This window comes from Grammomys surdaster, unplaced genomic scaffold (genome assembly GCF_004785775.1).
Source record: "Grammomys surdaster isolate TR1022 unplaced genomic scaffold, NIH_TR_1.0 125889, whole genome shotgun sequence".
In the NCBI taxonomy this organism is placed as follows: domain Eukaryota; kingdom Metazoa; phylum Chordata; class Mammalia; order Rodentia; family Muridae; genus Grammomys; species Grammomys surdaster.
In genome coordinates this window covers 3,918,091-3,944,167 of record NW_021620714.1, presented here as the reverse complement: position 1 = coordinate 3,944,167, position 26,077 = coordinate 3,918,091, and the positions used below count along the sequence as shown (strand labels likewise).

The 26,077-nt window shown below is 41.0% G+C and overlaps 1 protein-coding gene across 4 annotated transcripts in view; it reads left to right on the top strand.

The window, feature by feature from the left end:
* The window catches only part of Lrch3 (leucine rich repeats and calponin homology domain containing 3), a 93,866-nt gene that overhangs the window by 58,681 nt on the left and 9,108 nt on the right, over positions 1–26,077 (top strand). For 2 of the 4 annotated variants that reach the window (XM_028752218.1, XM_028752221.1), the window contains exons 9-20: positions 1,424–1,572; positions 3,768–3,844; positions 7,521–7,572; positions 8,328–8,477; positions 10,180–10,230; positions 12,098–12,151; positions 15,810–15,881; positions 17,205–17,253; positions 18,081–18,188; positions 19,657–19,763; positions 21,219–21,356; positions 24,912–24,989. In XM_028752218.1, the coding sequence (XP_028608051.1) occupies positions 1,424–1,572; positions 3,768–3,844; positions 7,521–7,572; positions 8,328–8,477; positions 10,180–10,230; positions 12,098–12,151; positions 15,810–15,881; positions 17,205–17,253; positions 18,081–18,188; positions 19,657–19,763; positions 21,219–21,356; positions 24,912–24,989 (1,085 nt within the window). The remainder of the gene's footprint in view (positions 1–1,423; positions 1,573–3,767; positions 3,845–7,520; positions 7,573–8,327; positions 8,478–10,179; positions 10,231–12,097; positions 12,152–15,809; positions 15,882–17,204; positions 17,254–18,080; positions 18,189–19,656; positions 19,764–21,218; positions 21,357–24,911; positions 24,990–26,077) is intronic. The other 2 variants (XM_028752219.1, XM_028752220.1) reach the window with 2 other exon arrangements.

Here is a 26,077-nt window from a genome sequence, read left to right as displayed (position 1 = left end):
ACACATGCACCTGTGACCACTCACACACTTGCACACATGCACACACCACAGATAAACCACATACACAGTTTAAAAGATGAAATGTGGCTTTTCTGAACTGAAATATAACTATAAAATCATCATCAAATTTTGACTGTGCTGATCTGGATAAGTATGAAAACCTGATGTTACTTTCTTGTGAAATAGTCATAATATATAAACTATTCTAGTTGGGAAAATGTTAGATCTTAATAAACTTGTAACACAAACTTCAATTTAATAATAACTGCAATTCAGTTCAATTCAGTGTTATGGCACAGTGGAACAGCATAAAACAGTAGTTGGGGTTTAGTGCATTGCTTGAGAAACTTCTTCACAGCAAGGTCTTTCTTAGAGTGCCATTTTAACCAGCTGTTATAAGTAGTTAGCTTTAACTTAAGAATGATGAATATCCAGAAGCTTACCAGATGCAACAATTATATGGCTATATCTTTAGCTGCCTCCCTTTCCTCTAAAGTATCTCTTTTAGTGGAATAGGCATTTTATTTAACAAGTTATAAGATATTTTTCCAGTCAGTATTTTAATAAAGAATCTTCAAAGGAAAAAATACTTCAGATGATTCTCTTTCGCTACTCATTGCTGCAAAAGAATCTAACACATTAACCTCTAGCAAGTAATTTTCTAAATAGGGAAATCTTTGTTCTCTCTTCTTCTTCTTTTTTTTTTTTTTAGTTTGAGCCACAGGAAGGGAAACAGTCAATAAGTTTTTTTTTTCTCCTACTCCAGTTTCTTCTTCTCCTGTGTCTTTTTTGTTGTCTTCTACTTTCTTTTGAGTGGCTTACATTTTCTGAAGCCCAAACTCATGAGAAGATGTTGCAGCTACCACTCTTTAAACAGCAGCCATCTTCTCTCTCAGACTCAAGCTATCCCGTTTAAAACACCAGAGCCATCCAGAGAAAATAAATGCCAAGGGTCTTTACCTCAGTGGCTCACCCTGAGTTGTTGCATTTTTCAGTGTATTTGGACTAAGGTTTTACAAGAGATGATTTTTGTCAGGAACCATAGACTAAATAATAAAGACTTGTTTCACTGAAACAACATTCTTTCTGCATCCAGGACAGACACAAGAGAAAAGGAAAGTGTAATTTTTTAAGTATTTTATGTATATGAATACACTGTCTCTGTCTTCAGACACACCAGAAGAGGGCATCAGATTCCATTACAGATGGACAGATGGTTTTGAGCCACTATGTGCTTGCCGGGAATTCTACTCAGCCTCTGGAAGAGCAGTCAGTGCTCTTAACTGCTGAACCAACTCTCCAGCCCCAGGAGAATGCAATTTAAGCAACTGCCAAGGCATTTTATTAGCTGTTTAATTTTGAATCTCTCTCTCTCTTTCTTCGTGTGTGTGTGTGTGTGTGTGTGTGTGTGTGTTGTGTACAGTGGAGCATGATCTGGATCAGATTGACTACATTGACAGCTGTACTACAGAAGAAGAAGAAAATGATGTGAAACAGCCCAAAAGCCTGGACACAAACAGTCTCAGCTCACAGTTTATGGCGTATATTGAACAACGGAGAATCTCGCAGGAGGTAGCAGTGTACCCTTTATCCTTTCTAGACTAAAGTTACTGTCCCCACTGAGAACAGCTGGTGATGTAGAGATCCGTGTCATGTCAGTGACTTATTGGCTCAGGACTAATTGTTTGTTTTCCCTTATTGTTTTAGTCCTGTAGTTTTCAGATTTCAATTGGAAATGTCAGAAAGTAGTCTCAAAAATGATTCCAGTTTTATTCCTTAGATAAGCAGGCAGATTTCATTCCTTTGAAGAGGCAGTGAAAGGAGATCTGAGCGTGACCTCAGGCCTCTGAAGGAAGTACACAGGATAGGATACTTCTCGTTGCTAGGTAGTTTTGCTTTCTGGCTGGTCTTTTTTGCTTGATTGTTTTGCTTTTTTATTACTGCTAATCACAAACCTTAATTTGATAGATAATTAAACCAAAGTTGACTTTTGAGAAAATATTCAACTTACCCATAGAATATTAATAAGTTTAATTATACTATTGCTTTTATCCTGAGTTAACAATATAAATTGCTATTAAAATTCTTGGTGTCTTTTATAATGAAGCATTGAATTGGCTAAAAACAAGTAACCATTCAGGCCACTGTAGACTCTCTGCCAGTTCCTCAAGGGTCTCAAGTAAAATAGCATTCTTCAGTCTATCTAGTCAGCATAGTAAAATGGCTTCATTTTAGTGTGTGCTCTGTTGATGTCTGGAGTTTGTCCCAGGCCCTGAGCAGGGGTTGTTTGAGAAACACTAGGGGCCTTTTTGAAAAAACGATGTATTTAACTTTCAGAAATCACGGATCAGTTGCTTCAAGTGGAGGGTGATGTGGAGTAATAGCATTCCTTAAAAGAAGCCTTTGGTTCCTGTTGGAGGCTTTTGAATATAGTGGAGTTTTGTTGTAGTTCAGAAGATACTTGTTTCTAAAATCAGATAAAGTCATACCCTGTAGCCAACAGATAATGACAGACCGTCTGACCAGTGATTGACAAAACTGCCTTATGGTTTAAGCTGTCAGTCTCTCTGCTGGAGCCAAGTGTTACTTTCTAATAAAATTTAAATTAATACTGCAAATACTTTTTAGAGAAATCCCTTTTCTTCTTCTGTCCTCTCTTTCTTTAATGACTTTAAAATGCATTAGGTTGTCTAAGTGAGGTGTCTCTACAGATACTGCCTACTGGCCTACTGAGAAAAGTTGGCTTACTCATTCCCTAGCACGTTGTGGAGGCTCCTTGCAGTGTTTAAACTCTAGCTATGGTAGCCATGTGACTATGGAATAAATAAAGCTCTTGGTATTTTTGTGTCATATAGCTTTCTAAAGTAGGTGTTTGTGAAAGTGTGGTGAAGCCGTTAGTTTAAATTAGCAATCTGTGAAGTTGACACTGATGAAGTAGCTCAGCAGATACAGCTAGGTCTGTGCATAGCTAGTTTCTGAGGGAGTTTGTTTGTTAGACAGGGTCTCTCTACAGAGCCCTGCTGTCCTGGAACTCACTCTGTAGACCAGGCTGGCCTCGAACTCAGAAATCTGCCTCCCTCTGCCTCCCTAGTACTGTTATCAGACATGTGTACTCAACACCTCCCCAGTCTCAAAGGTCCTTATTCTGAAAATATCACTCTGCTTAACCACTAATTTATATAATACAGTGAGACAAGAGCCTTGCAAAAAAATCTATTCATAGATTTTGCATGTTTTTATTTATCAAAGCCCATATAATACAGCTTACAGTTTTGTTTTTTGGGCTGTCTGTGTGTGCGCCCGTGCACGTGTGTGAGCACGTCAGCACACATACCCCAGTGTGTTCAACATGAAAGTCAGAAGACAATTTTGTAGAATTGGTTTTTTCCATCCAGCATTTTTTACGCTCTGGAGATCAAACTTAGGTTGTGGGGTTTACACAGCAAGTGATTTACACCCTGATCCATCTCACCGCCCTTGTTTTGGTTTTTGAGATAGAGTCAGGCTGTCCTCAAACTCATCATTCTTTTGCCTCAGCCTTCTGAGTGTGGATGTAGGTAAAGCCGCACACCATCACACCCTGCTAGCCTGCGTGCTTTTAAGCACAAAGCTCACCGAGGAAAAGCCTATCAAAGTCATTTTCAATGTACAATTTTCTAAAAGTCAAACTAGTTGAATATATGATTACTGCATTTTAATATATTATGTGTGCTAAATTTATTTTCCAACCTTTTTTTTTTTCTTTTTTTTTTGGGGGGGGGGTCTAGGGTTCACCAGTAAAGCCAGTAGCCATTAGAGAGTTTCAAAAAACAGAAGACATGAAGAGATACTCACATCAAAACAGGTTTGTAAAAGCAATTCAGCTTAATTCTTTTTTTCTTGAAACTTAGTAGTAAGTGAATTGATTTTATTTTGTGCAAATCCAAATATAATGAAGGTATTTGGCTTATGTGTGTCTTAGAGGCTGTTTAAAACTAGATCAGTCTACATTTGTTTTAACACCATATTTAAAAAGAGTAAAATTACTTGGTTCCAAATCCAGACCCTTACTTTAGAATTAATTGGTTTGAAAGTACTTAATAGTAATGGAATTTTGTGAGGATAAGTATTTATTTAAGAATAGAAAATTTAAAGATTTTCAGAAACCCTATATTTATTCCTTCTGCATATATAGTCTTTCCACTGTACTTAGAGTCTTCCTTCTTCTAAATCAGCTCAATGCTGTTTTTCATTCTAGAATTCCAAAATGATTCTGGCTATAAACTATATCACAGTAGTTAATTTTTGTTATTTTAGTCTCTGATCTTTGTGTTTGAAATCTTAAAAAATAGTAGGTTTGATATATCTGTTCTTTTTGTTTGTCTGTTTGTTTATTTGTTTTTCAAGTCATGGTTCCTCTATGTAGCCCTGGCTGTACTAGAACTCACTTGGTAAACCAGGCTGGTCTTGAACTCAGAGATATATCTGTTCTTTTTTTTTTTTTAAGATATATTTATTTATTTCATGTATGTGAGTACATTGTTGCTACCTTCAGACACACCAGACGAGGGTGTCTGATCCCATTACAGATGGTTGTGAGCCACCATGTGGTTACTAGAAATTGAACTCAGGACCTCTGGAAGAGCAGTCAATGCTCTTAACCACTGAGCCATTTCTTCAGCCCAATATGTCTGTTCTTAAGTGACAGGAAATTTACTATGTAGTATTTATCATTCATCTATAGATCTTTATACCAAAAGCATGCTAATGTTGTCTCAGGAACTCTGAAGTAGCTGGAATAAAGAAAATGTTGTTGTATCAGTATTGTAAGTGATACAGCTCTGAGGGGAAAGATATCCTGGCAGTTGAAAGCCAAGGAGTACCAAAGTCACACCTTACAACAAACCTCACACAAGAGATTTATTGGCAAAGACACAGGAGAGAGGGTGGCTTCCTCTGCTCCGGAGAGAAGCAGCAAAAAATCTGGGCCGGAGGCAGGCTTTATTTAGAGTTTCTTGGCGACAGAGCTTTCTAGGGTACCCTGGTATTGAAGGGTTTTTGTGGGCTGATCTTGGGCTTTTTTCTGTAGGGCAGGGTCTGGCCACTCTCTTGGCTTGAGGGACTGAAAAAGGTCATTATGGTCATTGGAGAAGTCTGAGGAGCAAGGCCAGTATTCCTCAACAAAATTCAGCACCACTCCTTAGAGGCTGTTTGAAAATGTACTTATTCCTTATGAGAATCAATTCCCAAAATCACTATAGGTGCTACTAAGGCTGAGCCACCTCTAATGTGAGAGACAGTCTTAAAAATTCCCTCACTTGAAATGTGAGTGATGCTGTTGTTGAGAGACATCTATATGTGGAAAGGTCATGGGCATGACGTGGGAGAGTGACACACCAGGAGGAACACAGCTGTGGCGTCTGCTGTGCCGTGGGCCCAGATGTCATCTGCACTGGCTCTCACACACACTGTGCTTCCCTCTCAGTCTCCATCTTTAACTTCTTACAGCTTGGTTGTTGACATCCCCGGTGTGTGATGCTCCACTTGTAGCCCCAGAACACTTCCTCTCTGCTTGCCTGCTGAGTGGGCGTGGCAGAGTAGGAAGAGCTCCAACTACACACTAGGAAACGTGGGTTCTAGTTCAGGCTTGGGCGTGTGTAGCTACCATTCAGACACAAACGGTTTGTCTTCCACAGTTGTAAAAGTAGAGGCTTATGCAGCACAGTACCGAAGTCCTTTTAGTTCTTACAGGTAGCATGGTAATTGAGAACATAAAATCCAACAAGATTTAAACCCAACTCTACAATTTATTGACTATGTCACCTTTGGAAAGTAACTTTTGTTTCTATCTCTTAGTCCTCAACTGTGGACTGTGGGGCTTCTTCATTCATTGGGTTGTTATGAGGCACCATCTTATGTGGGGGGCTCTTGGTGTGTTGTGTAGTGACACATGTAAGAACTCAATAAGTATTTGCTTCTATTTGTCCCAGAAGAAAAAAAATGACATGAGCTTTATTTTATAAATGAAAAAACTTGACTTCACAAGAGTATCAAAGGGAGAAGTTCTGGGCTGACAAGATGGCTCAACAGGTAAATGCACTTACCACCATGCCTGACAACCTCAAGTCATGTGGTGGAGAAGAGAACTGAGTCCCACAGACTTTTCTCTGATTTCCATACAGGGGTACTCATAAGCACACATGTTCACAAAAATCAATCAATAAATGTAATGTACAACATTTAAGAGGAAATCCCAATTTTAAATAAAACTAAAAGAGACCAAAATGTTTTGAGATGTTCTCCATATATTGAAGTCTGTTTTAGTTAGGATTTCTGTTGCTGTGGTAAAACACTACACTCACCAACAACTTGGAAAGGAAAGGGTTTATTTAACCTTAGTTTTTGAGAGTATCACTGAGTTAAACAGGGCAAGAAATCAGGTAGGGACCTGGAAGTAGGAACTGGAGCAGAGGTCATGGAGGAGTGGCTCAGTCTGCTTTCTTACACTCCAGAACCACCTGCCCAGAGGTGGCATCACCACAGTGGGCTGAGCACTCTCACATCAAACACTCAGAAAAAGCCACGTGAGGGTGGGTACGTGTGGGCAGATCTGGTGTGGGCATTTCCTCAGTTCAGGCTTCTTCCCAAATGACTCTAGCTGTGTGAAGTTGAGATAAACAGCTGCCGACACAGAGACTTTAACAAAGACTTGAAACGTGTGCCCTTAGCATATGATAATATATGTCCTACCAGAGAAAGACAGACACATTCAGGGGGAAGTAGTCCTAAATGCCAAGTTAAAGAGTTTGAGCCCCTGAGTTTGCCTTTTTCTTGACTAAAAAGAAAAAACTATTTCATAATGTGCTGTCAGATGTTGAGAGTGTAAGATCGTGAAGGTTTGCTTCTGTTTGCCTACTAGCGTCCTGATTTTGGTGAGACATCTTTAGTTACAGGCACACATGGCTTACAGAGTCTTGAATCTTGTGTCCCTGCTTGAGGAAGACTATGAATACCAAACTGTAAAATTAAGGGTAGTAGTGCTGTCTTTGTGTTTGCTAAGCATTGCATAGTGCCTCGCCTCTTCCTTTAGAACAAAGTGAATAGGACCCTTACTCTGTACTTAAGGTGCTTTACAAATACAGTGCCCAGGTTTGCCGCAGCCCAGGTTCCTGCTGAGTAAAATGGTTGTCTGTCAGAGGATCTCAGTTTAGTCTCTTGTTTTGGTCATGGTAGGAACATGGGTCATGGCTATGCATGTTGTAAAGAGACGGTGATGTTGGAGAAATGCTCTCAGCCAGCTGTCCTCAGTAGTGTTTCCATGCAGTTGTTAGCTAGCCGTCAGTGGCCTATCATATGACATCCGAGTTGGGGACATCAGGTAGGCCTGGGATGTAGATTTACAAAATGAAGTTGCTCTTTCAGTGTAGACTCAACAGCTTGCTTGATTGACAGAAACTAATGTTAAAAATGGAAAATTTACTTATTTTGCTTGTCCCTCCTTACCTTGTCACTGAGTTCTTATCCTTATTTGGGGGGGCCAGGGTTCCAGTTGAGCCATCATTGGTGTTATCAATGCCACCAAGTCATAATCAGGTAAGGTTGTTTTTTTGTTTTGGGTTTTGTTTTTGTTTTTTTGTTTTGTTTTGTTTTTTTGTGGAGGGTTTGGGAGGTTGGAGTTAGTTTCTCTGTGTAGCCCTGACTGTAGTCCTGGAACTTGCTTTGTAGGCCAGCCCTCTGCCTCCCAAGTGCTGGGATTAAAGGTGTGCACCACCACTGCCCGGCTTAGTTATTAGATTTACCTTTGTTGTTTCAGTTTTGGTTTTGCTAAGCTAAGATGGCTTCTTTTAATTCCTTTTGGATGTGTGCCTATCTATGCACGCACACCCCACAACATGCATGTTAGAGATAAGAGGACAACCTTGAGGAGTTAGTTCTCTACTTCCACTGTGTGGGTTCCTGGGATTGAACTCAGGTATTAGGTTTTGGTGGCAAGCACCTTTACTAGCTGAGCTTTCTTGTCAACCAGGTTTTCTTTTATAATTCTTGAACTGGCATTAATTGTCAGATATCTATAAATCTTACGACTTGTCTTCTCGGTTCCTAAAGCGCGTGTACATGATAGTCCCTGCTTTTGTACATGTGAGAACAATGATGGAGAAAGGTTAACAATAAACACATACTTTAGAATATTAACACTGCAGAGTAGAGCTTGAGGTAGCAGTGTTCTTTATGTTGATGCGGGTTGTTGACATGTTTCCTCTTGTCCCTCCTTACATGTGGTTGATACGAGTTACTGACATGACGCCCCTTGTCCCCTTTACATGTCTAAAATGAGACCTCTCTTGCAGCTTTTACATTCAGACTTGGAGCTTCATCAGAGGAGAGAGCAGTCTATTGAGTGCACGCGGAGAGAGGCACAGCTTGCTGCCCTGCAGTACGAGGAGGAGAAAACAAGAACCAAGCAGATTCAGAGAGATGCTGTCCTAGACTTTGTCAAAGTAAATCCTTTACCATCATTGATGGGTACTCTTGAAGTTAGGAGAAGAAAATGTTTATTCATTTTATTTTCTTATCAGTTATTCTTGCCTTAATTAAAGGGAGTTTAGATTGAAGATGGCAAAAGCTAGGAGAAAACCATGAGAAGAAAGATCCTACTGAAAAACCCATCTATGCATGATAGAGCAGTCTGGGAAGAAACAAGAGGAGAAAATGGAGTGGAAAGTAATCACAGTCATTAGACTGGTACAAAAACGAAGGCGGAGCCTCCAAGTTTAGCTGGCAGTGTTGCCAAGGAGAATCGGAAGCATCTGAGTTTGTGTCTACATGTGTCACTGTGTGCTGTACTGAGCTGTTCTGTGTCCCTACCCCCGTTGTGTATGATACTAAACATATCTATTATTAATAATTGTAATATTACCATGGCAGGTGCTATGCCATTTGTAATCTAAGTATATGGGAAATTTCTAAATTGATGGGTACTGAGCAATGAATAAATCATTGAAGAGAAACTTAAAAACGAAGAAAGTAAAAGAAATAAATAGATGGATCCAAAGCAAGGTTTTAATGAGAGTCCAGTTTAAGTCTGTGAAAGCAAAGAGAAGCCAGAGTCAGAAGACAGGTGTAAATCTCAGCTACACCTCTTACCATTTAATGTCTCATATCCTAGATTCCCAGGTTTCTCTGCTTGTGGGATTTGTTTCTCTTACAGAATGAGAAACATCACTTGAGATCGTGTGTGTAAGAAGATAGTCCTGGCACCAGATGTGTAGCTGGGTTTGGGAAGCAGACAGTGCTCTCCTAGCCAGCATGGTTCTACCCTAGCACTGCTTAAACCAAGTGTGGAGCTGCACACCAAAATCCTAGAACTGGGGAGATAGAGGCAGCAGTCAGAAGTTCAAGGTCATCCTTGACCACCTAGCAAGTTTGAGACCAATCTGCACTACATGTACACTGTCTCAAAAAAGAAAAAACAGGCGTAGTGGTACATGCCTTTATCCTGGCAATTGGGAGTCCCAAACCCTTGACAAAAGAAAAAAAGAAAAGAAATTTCAGAACACTTGTTGTGTACAAATGTTTATTTGTCAGAATAACAGAATTAACAAATTGGGGAAAATATCTCATTATTAAGAAATTATAGCCAGGTGGTGGTGCATGGCTTTAATCTCATCACTCGGGAGGCAGAGACAGACAGATCTTTTGAGTTTGAGCCCAACATGGTCTACAGAGTAAATTCCAGGACAGTCAAACCACAGCATAGAGAAACTCTGTTTTGAAAAACCAAAGAAAAGGAAGAAAAAAAGAAATTACAAATTTACTTTTGAAAATTGAATGTGATGTGGCAGTGGTCTGAGTTAAGTTTCTATATACAGTTGAAAATACTTGAGATTTGTCTGACAGAAAGCTAACTTATTAGCACGCATGTGATATGTAAAGCCATTGAGTGAATGAGTTCCTGAGAGGGTAGTCCCCTGGTATTCTGAATGTATATTTGTAGGTTTTTAATGTTTTCTATTACTGCTTATAGAAGTCTGATAGTATAGTTTATTGCGGTTCTTCATTTAAGCTAAAATGTTTAAGGCAGGAGCATAATCTCCTCAACTAGTAAATTAAAAAATAAATTGATGTGATCCATTTAATTAAATGGAATGTATAAGTTCCAATATTGAGATTCTAACTAGCTTCCTCTTTCTGGGGATATAGCAAAAGGCATCACAAAATCCACAGAAACAACAGCCCCCTGGAAATGGTGAGGTAAGTCCATATAATTACTTTTTTTGGGGGGGGGGATTTGTTATTTTGCAATGGAAATAAAATATCTGCCATGTGGTTATCATGTTTTCAGTGATCAAATGTTTAAATGATGAAAGAATGATTTCTGGCTGGTGTAGTGGATATATGTCCATTATCCCATCACCTGGAAGGCAGGAGGCTGAAGAGTTCAAGGCCAGCCTAAGCTACATAGTGATTTTTAGGCTAGCCTAAGCTATGTAGAGAGACCCCTCATCTCAAACCAACCTGCTCCCTAAAATTGTCTGCCCTACCCTATTAAATTCTACATATGAAGGAAAATAAGGTACAGGATAAGGAAGGCGGTTATGAGAATATATAGATTAAGCTTGTGTATCAACCGTCTAGAAATTTTTCCATCCTCTTCCTCAATCTCCTGCCTGATCATCCTTTGATGGTGAATGGCTTTGGTGTTCAACCAGAGAGACTGTAGTGTTTCAGCCTTGATGCTGACTTCCTTGTTATAACTCATACATGTTAGTTCTAGATCAGTCAGTACAAATTATTTACAATTAACTGCTTTAACTATTTAAATTTTATGTGCCTATTTTGGTCTGCTAAAATGAAAATTGCTAACTGAACGTTACTTTAGTGTAGTTGACTCTCACATTGACCAGTGTCCCTTATTTTCACCTCCTGTAGTTTCAGTTTATGAGTATTGCTTTATCTGACTTTTTAAGTACACTATTTGAAAATTTAATATAAGTGGGGCAAGATGGATCATCGAGTCCTGGCTTTCTCTGCCAACCCTCATGACCAGTTTGAGTTTAATTCTTCAGACCCCACTAGGTGGAAGATGATTCCCACAGGTTGTCCTTTGTGCTGTGGCACATGTATGTGGGTGAGAACGCACACACACACACAAACACTGAATGAATGAATGAATGAATGAATGAATGAATGAATGAATGGATGGATGGATGGATGAATGAGAAGCCTAGTGTGGCTGTTTCTGCAGCACATTGTTTCTGCAGCACAGGTTCTTAGTCCCTGCGTGAGTTGCTTGTGTGTAAGTACTGTATATGAGGGCATGAGGCCTGAAGCATCCTTCTTGCATCCTCACTTGTCTTTCTTCACAGTGATAACTATGCAAACTTTTTTTTTATAAAGATTTATTTATTTTATGCATATGAGTACACTGTCGCTGTCTTCAGACACACCAGAAAGGGGGTATCAGATCTCATTATAAATGGCTGTGAGCCACCGAGTAGTTGCTGGGAATTGAACTGAGGACCTCTAGAAGACCAGTCAGTGCTCTTAACTGCTGAGCCATCTCTCCATCCCTATGCAAACTTTTAACAACCACAGCTTGATGAGATTAATGCATTTTTTTTTAACTCCAACATTTTTTTTTTTAGATGATGTTTCATGTTTGAGCCTATCCAGGACCCAAGCACACTATATAAAATGACGACCTTGAATTTCTACCCTTTCTGCCCCCAGTTCCCAAGTGCTGTGTGCCAACAGACCAGCTAACATTTCCTTACTTGTCTGAGAAAGCCAATGAAAAGGTGCCGAAACCAGAATTCATTACTCTGAGGTTTACTCTTGTCCTTGGTTTACAAAAGGACCACAGATTGTTTATGCACAGCTCTCAGCAGCTCTCAGCTCTCTCTCCTATGAGCCTGAGCTGTAGAAGGTGTGTAGGCAGGAAGGTGTCTAGGGGGAAGTTAGTACTCAGAATCACCCGTCTGACTGGGATGGCGCCTGTGGTCCTGTGTCTCAGTGTCCTGGGATGTGTCCTTCATGCGTTGCTTTCCTGTGTGTGTTCTTGTGGAATGAATGCGTCACCGTTTGTTTTTGACATTGCTTATTTTCTTCACCTTCCCAGTGTCCTTTCCCATCCAGAAGGTCTCAGCACACTGATGATAGTGCCTTGCTAGTGGTAAGAGAATGCAAAATGGAGTTTACCATTTGTTTTCGGTGTAACTGTTGTGCTTTTCACTCAGAATTGATGTAAATACCATAACACATGATGGGCAGGCACCATAACTAAATTATAAATAACCAGAACTCTCCCTGTTAACTTAACAATCTAGCCAGGCTTCTAGAGTTTGATTCCTACATCTGTCTAGTGAAACCAAGGAAAACCATTTGCATTGAGAACCCTTCTGGCTTTGTATGTGATGAGACATATGTAATAATTAGTTTTTAAATGTCTTTTCTAATTTTGAGGCCACATAGTTAGTCGTTGATTTGGCTCATGTGTGTTAAATGGAGTCCCACACTCCATGACACTAATTATATGTGACAACCTATTTTATCGTGTATTTGGTTTCTGTTGTTTTCATTTTTATAGAATGTCCTCCCACCCCTTGCAAATACAAGCTGCATCACACACTCATGCTGGCTTGTCATGCATGCATGCTGCCACTGGTTGCAGAAGTAGTGACAGAGACTCCCTTACAAAAGTGAAGTTCAGGTACTCACAGTTGAAGTTCTGCTATGCTCCGGTTTAACTCAGAAGGGCATTACTGCAGAGCTGTCTCCTGATGGTTGTGAACACAACTGTACTACGTTGCCTGCTGCTTCATCCACCCAAAGTGGATGGATCATGAAGACTTTATTTAAAGTCTTTTTAATCAGTCTTGGAAGAGAATTCAACCATTTATAAAATTGCATTTCCCATCATGTTTTATGCTACTTTTTCATAGGTCTTTTCTATTTATATATACACTAAAAAGTTGTGTCTGTAGTAACTCCTGTCTTAAGTGCTAGACACTGCCATCGTGAGTGCCATAAGCATGTGTGCTTTAGAGGTTCTTACAATATAACTTGCACTGTGCTCAGATTTCTGTGTCTTCTACTGCCGTCATTTCCAGTAAGATGGACACAGCGCATGTTAACTAGGCAATCTTAAACGTGACTATGAGAGCAGCCTCTGAAGTATTAGCAGAGTTTTACTGCCACCAGGAGTGAGAACTTAGCTTACATAGGAAATAGTGTGGTTTCTGATGCCGGTTAGTTATCTTGCTCAGTTCTCACAGCAATCTTAAAAATTAAGGTTAAACTTACAGTAACGATTTAGTGAGGAAGAGTATGTCTTACCCAGATGTGGCTTGTCAGAGGTCACAAGCTGGTAAGTCCTGGTCTGGGTTTGAGTCTAATCCAAGGCCTGCAGTAAATACCCATGCTGGATTGCCTTAGATGCTAAAACTGAAGGGATGATAGGAAACCAAAGATGAGATTTAACAACACATAGAGTAGATGATAAAAGTCCTAGTGTCGAGATGTTTTTGTCAAAGAAAGAGTAGAATTTGGAAAAACAACAATAGCAAAATACCCTTAGCATGAAATCTGAAGTAGCCTTCAGCCGTTGTCAAAACACAGAATCTTGCAGTTTGGCTGTTGGTGTTCAGGCCTGGTTTCCTGAATTAGATGGCCTTGAAAATCAAATCTTTTGGGATGTTGTAATGTGCTCCTGTATTCCAGCACTTAGGAGGCTGAGTGTGAGCAAGAGGTTTGCCTCAAGTTCAAGGCCACCCTGCACTAGAAACCTAGGCCCCCAAACACCCAACTAAAACACAAAAGAAAAGCAGAATTCACGTTTCTTTGTATGATAAGGAATATCCAGCCAACATTGTACAAATGCTGGGCAGTAGAGTTAGGAGAATTAAGTTAAAGGTACCTGCTCTATCGCAGGGTGTAGGGAGAAGAAAAAAGTTCTATTTTTAAGAGTCATTTTTAAATCTTGTCTCTGATCTCAGAACTGTTCTTCAAAGGGCTTATTTCATACTTCTCTTAAAATCTAAATTTTTAAAATATATCCTGAATGAAGCCTTTGTGTGCTCTGGCTACTCCAGCTCCGTCCGTGTCTCTGGGCTCACTTTTTTTTTTCTTTTTTCTTTTTTGGCTTTTCAAATATGAAAATCCCTGTCCTCAGATCTTTGTAAATGCCGTTCTCTGCATGGACTGTTTCATTCCTTGACTGATTTGTACTCAGTCATCAAGGATCTGCTTAAGCATCACAGTTTAAAAATGGCTTCTCTGGGGCTGAGAGGTGGCTCAGCAGTAAAGAACACTCACTGCTCTTGTAGAAGACGTGGATTCGTACCCAGAATGCACCTGATGGCTCACAACTATATGTGACTATTGCCAGGGGACCCTATCCCTTCCCCTGACCCCTCCAGCAGGCATCAGACACATACATGGTGCACACGATAGGCACACATACATTGAGACAAAACACTCATAAATCATTATGTAGAGAGAGAGAGGGAGAGGCACAGCGATTATGAAGAGAGTAAATACTTGCCTTGCATGATTAAAGACCTGTCCTTGATTCTATCACCCACTTTCAAAAGTCAGGTATGGGGGCTGGAGAGATGGCTCAGCAGTTAAAAGCATTGACTGCTCTTCCAGAGGTCCTGAGTTCAATTCCCAGCACCTACATAGTGACTCACAACCATCTGTAATGGGATCTGATGCCCTATGTACTTATGTACATAAAATAAATCTTCAAAAAACAAGTCAGGTATGGTGGCACATGCTTCTAATTCTTGTACTGGGGGCTGTGTACACGTGGATCCCTGGGGGTTGCTGGCAACTAGCCTAGCCTACCTGACAGACTCAGTGAATAAAGCACCTGCTATGCAAGAGTAAGGACCTGAGTTTGAATCCCTAGAACCTACGTAATGCTGGAAACAGTAGTGCATCTGTGCTCCCTGTGATCCTACAGTGAGCTCTCTGTAACCCAGTTCTACAGCACCTGAGGACAGACACCCTGTCTAAACAAGGTGGAACTAAGGACCACACCTAAGGCTATCCTCTGACTCCATCCGTACATCATGGTACTAGTGCACCCATACCCCTAAAGCACAAATGCTTACATACATACACATCATACACATGAAGGGTTGGTTAAGATAAATGAATCAAATAAAAGTAAAATTATCCTCTTTGAAATTCTGGTCATTTGGAATTTCATTGATGAAATTCTGGGTCATCTCTACAGTGTCAAGCTGAGTCCTCATGATAGACTTCTTCTAATATAACTTGATTAATATTGAAATATATTTTGGTTTATGCCAGCCCTGCTTGGTTAAAAATGAATTCTCTGAGTATTATTTCCCTTTTCACAGAACAATAGAAGACAAGTTAGTTTCAAAGCTATTTTGCTAAAGTCATGGATATCTTAAGTTTTATTTCCATCTGAAATCATTTTTATTATGAAATACCTCTTTTTATTACAAGATGTCTGTATGTTAGGGGAAATGTGAGTTCTGAAGCATCCACTTGTCTTTTATTTTCTATGTCTTATTAGCAGCTCTAGAACTAGAATAATGCCTCTGCATTCTAGATTAATGTGGCCGGAGGTCTTAAGAGTATTCTGAATAATATAGGTGGAAAAGTCCTGTTGTGTAAGTGATTGTATGATGCAGGTGTTCCTGTCTCTTCTCTCCCAGCTCTGTTAGTGTCTTAGTCACCATGTTAAGTTTGTTGATGACCTTCCCTCTGCCAGTTTTACTGCTTAGCTCTGCCTGCCTACCATTTGCTAATTCAAATGCTGCCCTTTGTTTCTTCTCTCCTTGTTTGAAATGTAGTCGCTGTCAGGGTTGGATGGAGTGAGCTGTGTGGCTACCCGGCCTCGTTCTTCTGCCTTCACACCTCTTAAGGTATCTCTTGTTGCATTAATGAATAAGAAATTTTCAGGAAGGGGGTCCAGGGAGGTGTGCAGGGGGGTCTTCAATTTTCAGTAGATAGGTGTAACAGCAGGCAAAGCAGCCTGGAGTCTCATGGAACACACCTAAAGTTATGGATGTATGTTAGTACCAGTGTCACCACCATTCCAGCAGGGAATGTTGCAAGGGGAACGTCACATTTTCAAGAAAATGTGCCTCCCTTCCACATCTGTCTGAGTTTGGGACAAGAACAGGCCCCTGTGTATCTGTGGCACACTTGCCTTCCAGGCTAGATGTTCTGGTAGCTGAAATACCTTCTCTTCCTGCTGATGAGGTAGGCAATGAAGAAGAGGGCCAGCCATGACAGGGCCCCACCCACAGCATGGGATCAGCATGTTCCCACCCTGCACATATTCTTCCACAGACCCAAACCTGTCTCTTTCAACCGTGACAGCCTAGACTTGATGCTGAAGGCATCCAGGGAAGCACCTTGGTTCCATAGATGTGCTCCTCAGTGTAGTGCTTGTATGAGTTCTCAGTAGTGGTCTTCAGAGCTGACTGAGGACTGCTGGCATGTTTAATGCGGGCTCTCATCAGGAACAGTCTTGTGCAATTGGATTCCTTACAGGAAAAACAGGAGAAATTCAGATTGGCACATACCTTTAATCCCAGCATTCAAGAGGCAAAGGCAGGAGGATCTGTGAGTTTGAATCCAGCCTGGTCTACACATGGAATTGTAGGACAGCCAGGGCTACTTCACAAAGAAACCCTGTCTCAAAAACTTTAGGAGGAAGAGGAGGAGGAGGAAGGTTTCTCTTCCAGTGTGTATTTCTCAGTGATTGTTTTTGCCTTAGAATAATCCTTTTTCACAGTGTTTGGAGGAGCTAGATAGAGCTTTAAAGTATGTATTATATAAATAAGCAAGCAGTCTGTCTTTAAGAAAAAGTACACAGGGCCGGGCGGTGGTGGCGCACGCCTTTAATCCCAGCACTTGGGAGGCAGAGGCAGGTGGATTTCTGAGTTCGAGAGTTCGAGGCTAGCCTGGTCTACAGAGTGAGTTCCAGGACAGCCAGGGCTACACAGAGAAACCCTGTCTCAAAAAAACCAAAAAAAGAAAGAAAGAAAGAAAGAAAGAAAGAAAGAAAGAGTATAAAGTCAGTAAATTTCACTAACCTTTCATTTCTAGACTTAGATTGAATGCAAATTGCATGAGATTTTTTTTGTTTTGTTTTGTTTTGTTTTACATCTATTATGTTACTAAAATATGGAGCTGTCCTTTCTTGAGTAGTAACTGCTGATGTGCCTGTTTCTCCACAGAGCGATGACAGAGTTGATGTCACCTCAAGCTTTCCTATGACAGAGACAGGTAATAGAAACAAAGGTGATGTATATGATGTTTTTTTGGTGGGTGTGAGAGAGAAAAACAGTGTCTTGTTATATAGCCCAGGCTAGCCAGAACTAGTGATTCTACTGACTCATTCTCTCAAATCCTGGGATTATAACAGGTGCCTGTCACCAGGCTCAGCACAGTTATTCTTTACCAGAATTTGTTTCTCTGGTGTGGGGGGAGGGGGGAGGAGGGAGAGAGGGAGATTGAGACAGACAGACAGACAGACAGGCAGGCAGGCAGGCAGGCAGGCAAAGAAACAGAAACAGAGATGAAAGTCTTATGTGGCCCAGTCTGGCCTGTAACTGGGAATAAAGATAAACAGTATTCTGAAGCTCCCAGTTCTGGCTCCAGCTCCAGAGTGTTGGCTGTCCTACCGTGCCTGGTTTCAGTAGTGCTGGGGAGCAAACTGACCAGCCCAGGACTTCACGAATGCTAGCCAAGCACTCTACCAACGGAGCCACACCCCAACCCCTCTTTACCAGAATTTCTATTTTTACTAGTTGGCCATGTGATAAGAAAGAATGAATAAGAATTAGCAAGGATATAGCAAGGAATATAGGTTTGCAAGAGACTAAGGTCAGTGTATTAACTTTCAGTATGCATTTGTTAATACACTAAAAATAACAATTTTAAAGCTAAACAAGCAGCTTTACTTCTTACACGAGCTTTTCATTAATGAGTACAATCATCGTCTTTTTAAACCATTGCCATGTCTGATTTGATTTTCCGTGACATTTGTCTACATCACCTTTGATTTGCTTTCATCTCCTTTAACATCCCCTTGCTTTTCCGTGCTGCTGTAGTCCATCATCCCCCTGCATATTCTTTTCCTGCTGCTACCCAGAGAAATCAGCCCCAGCGCCCCGAAAGCTTCCTTTTCCGAGCTGCTGTCAGGGCAGAAGCTCATAAAGGTGAGTGGTGGCGACTTTAAAGGCGTGGCAGAGTGGGGGATGGCTTTGCACAGTGACATGAACTCTTACATGCTGTTAAGCTGCATACCTAGCTGTCATCTTGGTAAAAATACTAACTCTGCAGGTGTCTGTGACCTCACGAACATTAAATCAGGAGCATCTTGGGTTTTTGTTTGGATTAAAAGCTTTCTTAGTACTATATAAAACATTTCTAATGTTTCAACTATGCATGATGATACATACCTGTAATCCCTACATTTAGGAGGCTGCGGCAGAATTGATTTTAAGGCTAGCCCAGGCAATATTTCAAGATCCTGTCTAAAAGCCAAAATCAAAAACCAAATTAAACAAGTAAACTTGCTCTTTCAGAGGCCATCCTTCCCTTGTTATGAATCCTTTCTTAGATCTTTCTGTGTCAGTAAACTAGTGAACATTTGTATACCTATTACCAGCAGTTGTACTGTGAGAAAGGTGTGTATGTGTTAAACAAAGGATAGGTACAAAAACATTCACAGCAACAGTTTTTATAATGTGTTCACAAGTAGGAAGGGGATGAACAATGGTTTATCTGTGCAGTGAATATCGTGCAAGTAGTGAACATTTTCCATACTAAATACTTATTATCTAGAATGTACAGTACTGATACATCTATAATGTTGATCAAAAGAAGCTACACACAAAGAATACATACAATATTGTTTAATCTATAGAAATGTCTCAAAAATGGACAAAATAAATCCCTGGTGTTTAAGGTGAAGATAATGGTACCCTTTGGGTTCAGTGGGCAGAGAATGTGCAAGAGGCTTGAGGTAAAAATTGACTTCAGCACTGAGGCATTTCATTTTGTGAGATCATTTATTGGTCTGTATTTAGAACTCTGTAATGTTCCATATATGTGACATTTGTCAGTAAAATCATTTGTAGGTGGATATAACTCAAATTATTAATACTGTTTTGCCATTATAATAAATTTTCAACTGGTCCTTTAGTTACTGTCCAGCCCACTACTCCTTTCAATTTACTCAATAGACCTGTTTTCTTTCATATAATAATGATACTTTTTTTTTAAAGGAAACCTTCATTATTTTACTTTATGTGTATAGTTGTTTTGCATACGTGTGTGTATGTCTACCACATGCCTGAGGAGGTCAGTATAAGGTATTGGAACCCTGGAGCTGGAGTTACAGATGTTTGTGAGCCACCTTGTGGGTCTTCTTTTTGTTTTTTTGAGACAATGTTTCTCTGTGCATCCCTGGCTGTCCTAGAACTCAGTGTAGACCCGGCTGACCTCAAACTCAAGAGATCAGTCTGCCTCTGCCCCCTGAGTGCTGGGATTAAAGTTGCCAAACCTGGGTCTTCTGTCTATAAGATCAGCAAAAGCAGGAAATGCTGTATTGGCAAGAAAACTTGCCAGACCAATGTATTTTTCTAGTGCTGGCAGGTGACCTCTCTGTCTCATGTTTTCCAGGTCGTTCGTCCCCGCTTCTCCTGCCCTCTGCACCCGCAGCTGATACTACAGATTCCGTAACAAGGCAGAGGGAAGAAGAGCTGAGATTAGTAGACCAGCTACGGAAAGTGTGTGCATTACCGCCGCACTGCCCTTTGCAGTGCCGTTGCTATAGCCCGCATCCCTTTGGTCGCATGCCCTCTTGGCCACCATTGCCATAAAGTCAGTCACGTCTACTGTGACATCCACTGTATGCTGCATTCTGTGACGAGTGCAAAAGAAATTTCACTACTGAGGAAACTCCTTTAAAGTTTTCTTGAGACTATTAGATGAATAATTCTAAGAGCTCACGTTCTAGCCGTCCTCCTTTCCCTTTGTTCCCGTCTCTGGTTTTCACAGTGGTGAAGGCACTCTCGGAAGAGTGGTTATAATGTGTCCGTGCCAGGCATGGTAGTCCACGAGTGTAACCACTCAGTTACCTGAGGCTAACAGGGTCACCAACTTAAGACCGGACTGTGCTACATAGCGAGCCCCTTTCTTAAAGAGAGAATTTACGTGCGTGTGCACATGCTTAAGGCAGATGTACGTGTTGAGGGATTGGCTACTTTATTTTGGAATTGAACAAGAATCTAGTTAGAGTTTATGTTTTTGTTTACTAAGACAAATTCTCCCTATGTAACTCAGGCTGGCCTTGAACTCTCAGTCTTTCTCCCTGTGCCTCTCTAGTCTGGAATTACAGGCATACACCACCATACAAGGACTTAATGGTTTCCTAAATCATAAAATTATAGTAATTTATTTTGTGCTTTTGTACCATTGTGATCTGCTGTGATTCATACATTCTGACTCTGTAACTTACTGACTTAAGTTAGGAGAAAAATGGAGACTGTAGTATCTTAAGTTCTTTTCTGGAGTTTGTCGTGTTTTGTTTTTTTGTTTTGTTTGTTTTTTGTTTTTATTCATTTATTTTATGTATTCACCATTGCTCTCTTCAGACACACCAGAAGAGGGCATCAGATCCCACTAAAAAGGGTTGTGGCCGGGCGGTGGTGGCGCACACCTTTAATCCCAGCACTTGGGAGGCAGAGACAGGCGGATTTCTGAGTTTAAGGCCAGCCTGGTCTACAGAGTGAGTTCCAGGACAGCCAGGGCTACACAGAGAAACCCTGTCTCGAAAAACCAAAAAAAAAAAAAAAAAAGATGGTTGTGAGCCACCATGTGGTTGCTGGGACTTGAACTCAGGACCTCTGGAAGAGCAGTCAGTGCTCTTAACTGCTGAGCCATCTCTCCAGCCCTTGTTTTGGTTTTGGTTTTGGTTTTGGTTTTAAGACAAGGTCTTTATAGTCCTGGCCAGCCTGGAACTCACTGTGCACCTCAGACTAGCCTCAAACTTGCTGTAATTCTTCTGTTGCCCCGGCATCCTAAATGTTGAGATTACAGACATGTAATCTTTCTGCATCCTAAAGGCTGGGATTATAGGCACATGTCATGTCCAGCTTTTCGTCTGCATTTTTGACTGTGTATATATCCTCTATGATGATAGCCACTCTTCAGTTAATGCGTGGAATCTCCTGTCCTTGCAGCACATTGAGTACCGGTTGAAAGTTTCTTTACCCTGTGATCTTGGAGCAGCTCTAACTGACGGTGTGGTACTTTGCCACTTGGCCAATCACGTTCGGCCTCGATCTGTCCCAAGCATTCATGTCCCATCTCCAGCCGTGGTAAGTTGTAATCCCAGGCAGCATTGCTTATTATTCATCAGATGCTTTTCAGCTCAGTGGAGTCACTGTGCTGGAAACTAGCAAAGCAAATACCAAGGGCCAGTCCCCACCTTCCTCTTGTCACTTTGACTAAAGAAAAAGCAGACACATGAACAATAATCTACAGCATGTATTGAATATTGTAAGACATGTATGAAGTATGCTATGAAGATACTAACAGGGGACCAGTTAGAGAATTCAAAGAAGCCTTCTAGAGAAGAAGTTGCACTAATTCAGTTATAAAGTATGGGCAGGAATTGGCAAACTAGCAACTTAAATCAAGGAATTATTCAGCTGTTGAGAATAGATGACACTTGGGGTGAGTGTAAGGGTGCAGATGACTGTGTAAGTCCCAGGCTGTGTTTTAGAGGTTTGTATTAGTGTAAATAGTGGGCACCTTTTGAAAATGCTTGTTGCTTGTTCAGTAGGCATAACAGTACAATGCACTGTTAGAACTTCAGTAGGGAGGGCTGGCAAGATGGCTCAGCCAATAAAGAATCTTGTCACCAAGCCCCACAGCCTGGTTTACAGTTGGATTCGGTAGAGATTAACCATGCAGAAAGGGCTCTTTGTACTTCTCTGTCCATTTATGGGTAACAATTTGCTGACCTGACCCCTGGCCCCAGGCTGGAGCCAGGCTTATGATTTATGTCTACAGCCTGGCTCCTCTGTTGGCAGAATCCTGCCAGACATCTTAGAGCTCACTTATTGTTAGTACCTCTTGTGGAATCAGGGAATGTATCACTGAAAGGCATTCTCCTTGAAAGTCCAGTCACTTATGAACCAGACATTTTGTTGGTTTTTTGTTTTTTGTTTTTTGTGTTTGTTTGTTTGTTTGTTTTTTCGAGACAGGGTTTCTTTGTGTAGTCCTGGCTGTCCTGGAACTCACTCTGTAGACCAGGATGGCCTCGAACTCAGAAATCCGCCTGCCTCTGCCTCCCAAGTGCTGGGATTAAAGGCGTGCACCACCACCGCCCGGCTCAGACATTTTAAATATCAGGTTTTATCCCAATATCATGGGTTTTTAAAGAAAGTTTAGATTCACCTCTACAAAACAGTGGACTCGTGTCTGGAGAAGAGCTCAAGAAGTTAAGCACTCTGCTCCTGAAGAGGAGCCAGGCTGGGTTCCCAGTACCTACATGGTGACTCACAGCCATCTGTAACCAGGAGCATAAGCGGTACACAAACAAGCAAGGCAAACACCTAAAATAAAATAAATAAATCTAAAACATAAGAAAGAAAACAAGTACTCTCTTAAGTGCTGGGATTAAAAGTGTGTACTGCTATACCCAGCTAGTTTTTGTCTCCTTTAGCCTAGGCTGGTCTTGAACTCTGTCTCCCTGCCTGTACCACATTCTGGGGTTCCAGACATATCTGACCACACTGGCTCTGCACACTCTTTATTTGGGCCCCTTTGCCCAGAAGCAGCTCCTAGCAGCTTTCCCCTTTGCCTCTCAGTCCAGCTTACCTTTCTCTGGAGCTAAAGAGGCCACGGCATCCCGTGTCTATGCACACCTCTTGGCATAATCAGGGGCAGCCTTAGAGCCCATTGTAAAGTAGCAGGTAGAGAAGCCCAGGCTGTTCTGTACCATCTGTCAGGAGATCATGACTGTACAGTCCATGTTTCATCTTTCCCTGCCTTTTCACTTCAGTTAAGAATCTGGCATTGACTAGGACGGGAGCTGTGCCGGATTGTTATTCTGTCAACTTGACACAAGGCAGTGTCACCTGAGAAGAGGATCCTCAATTGAGAAAACACCTCTATCAGATTGGCCTGTGAGAAGTCTGTGCTCCATTTTCTTTATTAATGACTGATATAAGGGCCCAGCCTACTGGGGACAGTGGTGGTCCTGGCTTTTATTAAAAAAAAAAAAAGAAGAAGAAGAAGCTGAGCAAGCCATGGATGGAGAGCAAGCCAGTATAAACCTAATTCTTCTGCAGTCTCTACTTCAGTCCTGATGTTAGGTTCCTGCCCTCCTTGAGTTCTCCTGCCTGGCTTCCCTGATAGATCCCAAAGTGTAAAATGAAGTAAGCTCTTTCCTCTCCAAGATGCTTTTGATCATGGTGTCTGTGTCAGCAGGAGAAAGCCGCCCAGGGCAGTTGCCCCCTGTACACTGAGTTCCTGTTGTCTTTTGAAGATCCTTTGCAGGTTGTTCCGTCTGAACTGGGTGGTGATGAGTGTTCGTTCCCTTCCCTCTCGCTGGTTGCCTTTTCATTGTCTGTGACAAACCTGATCTTTGCCCTGCCTGCCTTTGCCTGGTCAAGACTCCAGCACCCTCTTTCCTTGCTTTTGTTTCTTTTAATGACAAGGAATTATGTTTCATGTTTGCAGAAACCTCAGTGAAGTCTTTTGTTTTCTAGAGATGATACTTATTAATTTAAAAAATCTGTAGGTCACAGCCCCTGCAAACCTCTGGCTTCCACACCTGATACTTGAACATCATTTTTGAATATGAATTCCTATTTTTCTTACATTATGTTCCATGATAACCAACTAGGTGAAAAGCAAAACTCTGAGAGGGTATTGAGATGCCTCTCTATTTCTAGTGTTTACAGATGTTACAGAAAGTAGACTCACGCGGTAGTAACTTAAGAAAAGTTCCTGTGTCAACCTTTCATCTTGTAAAGTAGCTTTGTAGCCATTGTTAAGACTTTTTCTAATTTCCAAAGTGTCTAATAAGTTAAATGCAAAAAAAAAACAAAAAAAATAGGGCCACTATTAAGAGTACAGGCTGTTCCTGCAGAGAACCAAGTTCAATTCCCAGCACCCACATGGCAGCTAACACCTCTCCATAACTTCATTTCCCAAGGACCTAATACCTTCTGGATTCTACAGGCACTGTATGTACAATATGTACAGATATACATACAGACAAAATACTCATACATATAAAATAATAAAATAATGTTTTAAAATAGAATCAGGCATGGTAGCACACACCTTTAATCCCAGCACTCAGGAGGCAGAGACAGGTAGATCTCTAAATTCAAGGCCAGCCTGGTCTTAACAGGTCTAAGCCAGTCAAAGCTATGTAGAGAGACATAGCCTCAAAAAATAATAAACCAACAGAAAATAAACTGTTAATCATGCCATGGTTGAACAATGGACTACTGGGTGATACATTTTCTTGATGTTCTCTCCAATTTTCTTTTGTTTCAAAATGAAAAAACTATCTTCTTACCACTTATCTTCCAAACCAAAGTAAGCACATACACTGGGAGGTGGCCAACTCCTCTCCAAGCTGGCTCCTATTGCTGCAAATAGTATGTTCTTGGAAAGCAGCCACAGTGGCCAGGTCCTCCTCATGGCTGATTTTGTGCTCCTGGAAGAATTGAGTGACTGCAACAGTTCCGAGGCTCTTGAGATTAACACTCACTGATCTTTTAAGAAAATGTGTGCAAGCCCCTAGTATACATAGCAGTTCGCCTGTGAGGCGGCTGGCAAGAGTGGTCTGAAGTTTGCGTTCCTTTTGACCTTTAGTGATATCGCTTTCCTCCTTTTTTGTCTCACTGCAGCCTAAGTTAACAATGGCAAAGTGCAGGCGGAATGTGGAGAACTTCCTGGATGCTTGCAGAAAAATCGGTGTACCTCAGGTAACTCTGTGTGTGTGTGTGTGTGTGTGTGTATAAAATTGTTCTTACCAGGAGTAGCTGCTGACTCACTACTAACATGATGTGTTATCACAAGACTGTCAGTATTCTCTCCAGCAACATTCTTTGATGCTTACCTCAGAATCTTTAAGGAAACTGTAAAGTGTTGATTTAAATAATTGTATTATAACTAATAAATGAAAAATACTTGTTCTGTTTTCTTAAGCATCCCAGTAGCTTAGTTTGATCTAAGTAGAGCTATATTTAACAATATTTTCCACACAGGTACCTTTCAGATTGGGAATTCTTTTTTGCCTTCAGTTTTTTAACACTTTTAATACATTTTGAATATATGTATTAATTTTGAATAATTTTAGACTTTACAAAAATAGCGGAGTTCTTATGTATATACTTCACCCAAATTTCCCAGATGCTTGAGTTAAATACACAAAAAATGTAGCTGTACAAGTAGGTAATCCAAATGCTAGTCCTCATGACTAAATGAGACATTTAATTCAGCTTCCACCTGTTTTTCCACTAGGCTGCAGTTCTTTGGAAGTTAGCATGTTTTAAGGAGACAGTGCTTCCATGAGCCACTGTTGCAGTGGTTCTCAACCTGTGGGTCGTGACCCTTTCACAGGGGTCACCTAAGGCCATCAGAAGACACAGATGTTTACATTACAGTTCATAAAAGTAGCAAAATTACAGTCGTGATGTAGCAATGAAGATAATTTGATGGTAGGGCATCACCACAGCATGAGGATCTGTAGAAAAGGATCACCGCGTTAGGAAGGCTGAGAATCGGCTCGGTTGTGTTTCCTGCCATTGATAGTACTTAGTCAGACATTATTTACAGATTCAATGGGAAGTGTTTACACTGCTCCTTCGGAGACACTTTTGAAGAGCAGTTAAAAACTGCTTTACTCTTGAGTGGTGCACAGAGCTTTCGATGATAGAGGAAATAGGTTCTGTGATCTAGTGTGTGCTCAGGTTGTCTTAGAACTCTGGAGAAGCATGCCTCCTGCCTCAGCCACCAGTGCTGGGTGACGCCCACCACCATGCTTAGCAACAGTGGAACTGACGCCTACCAC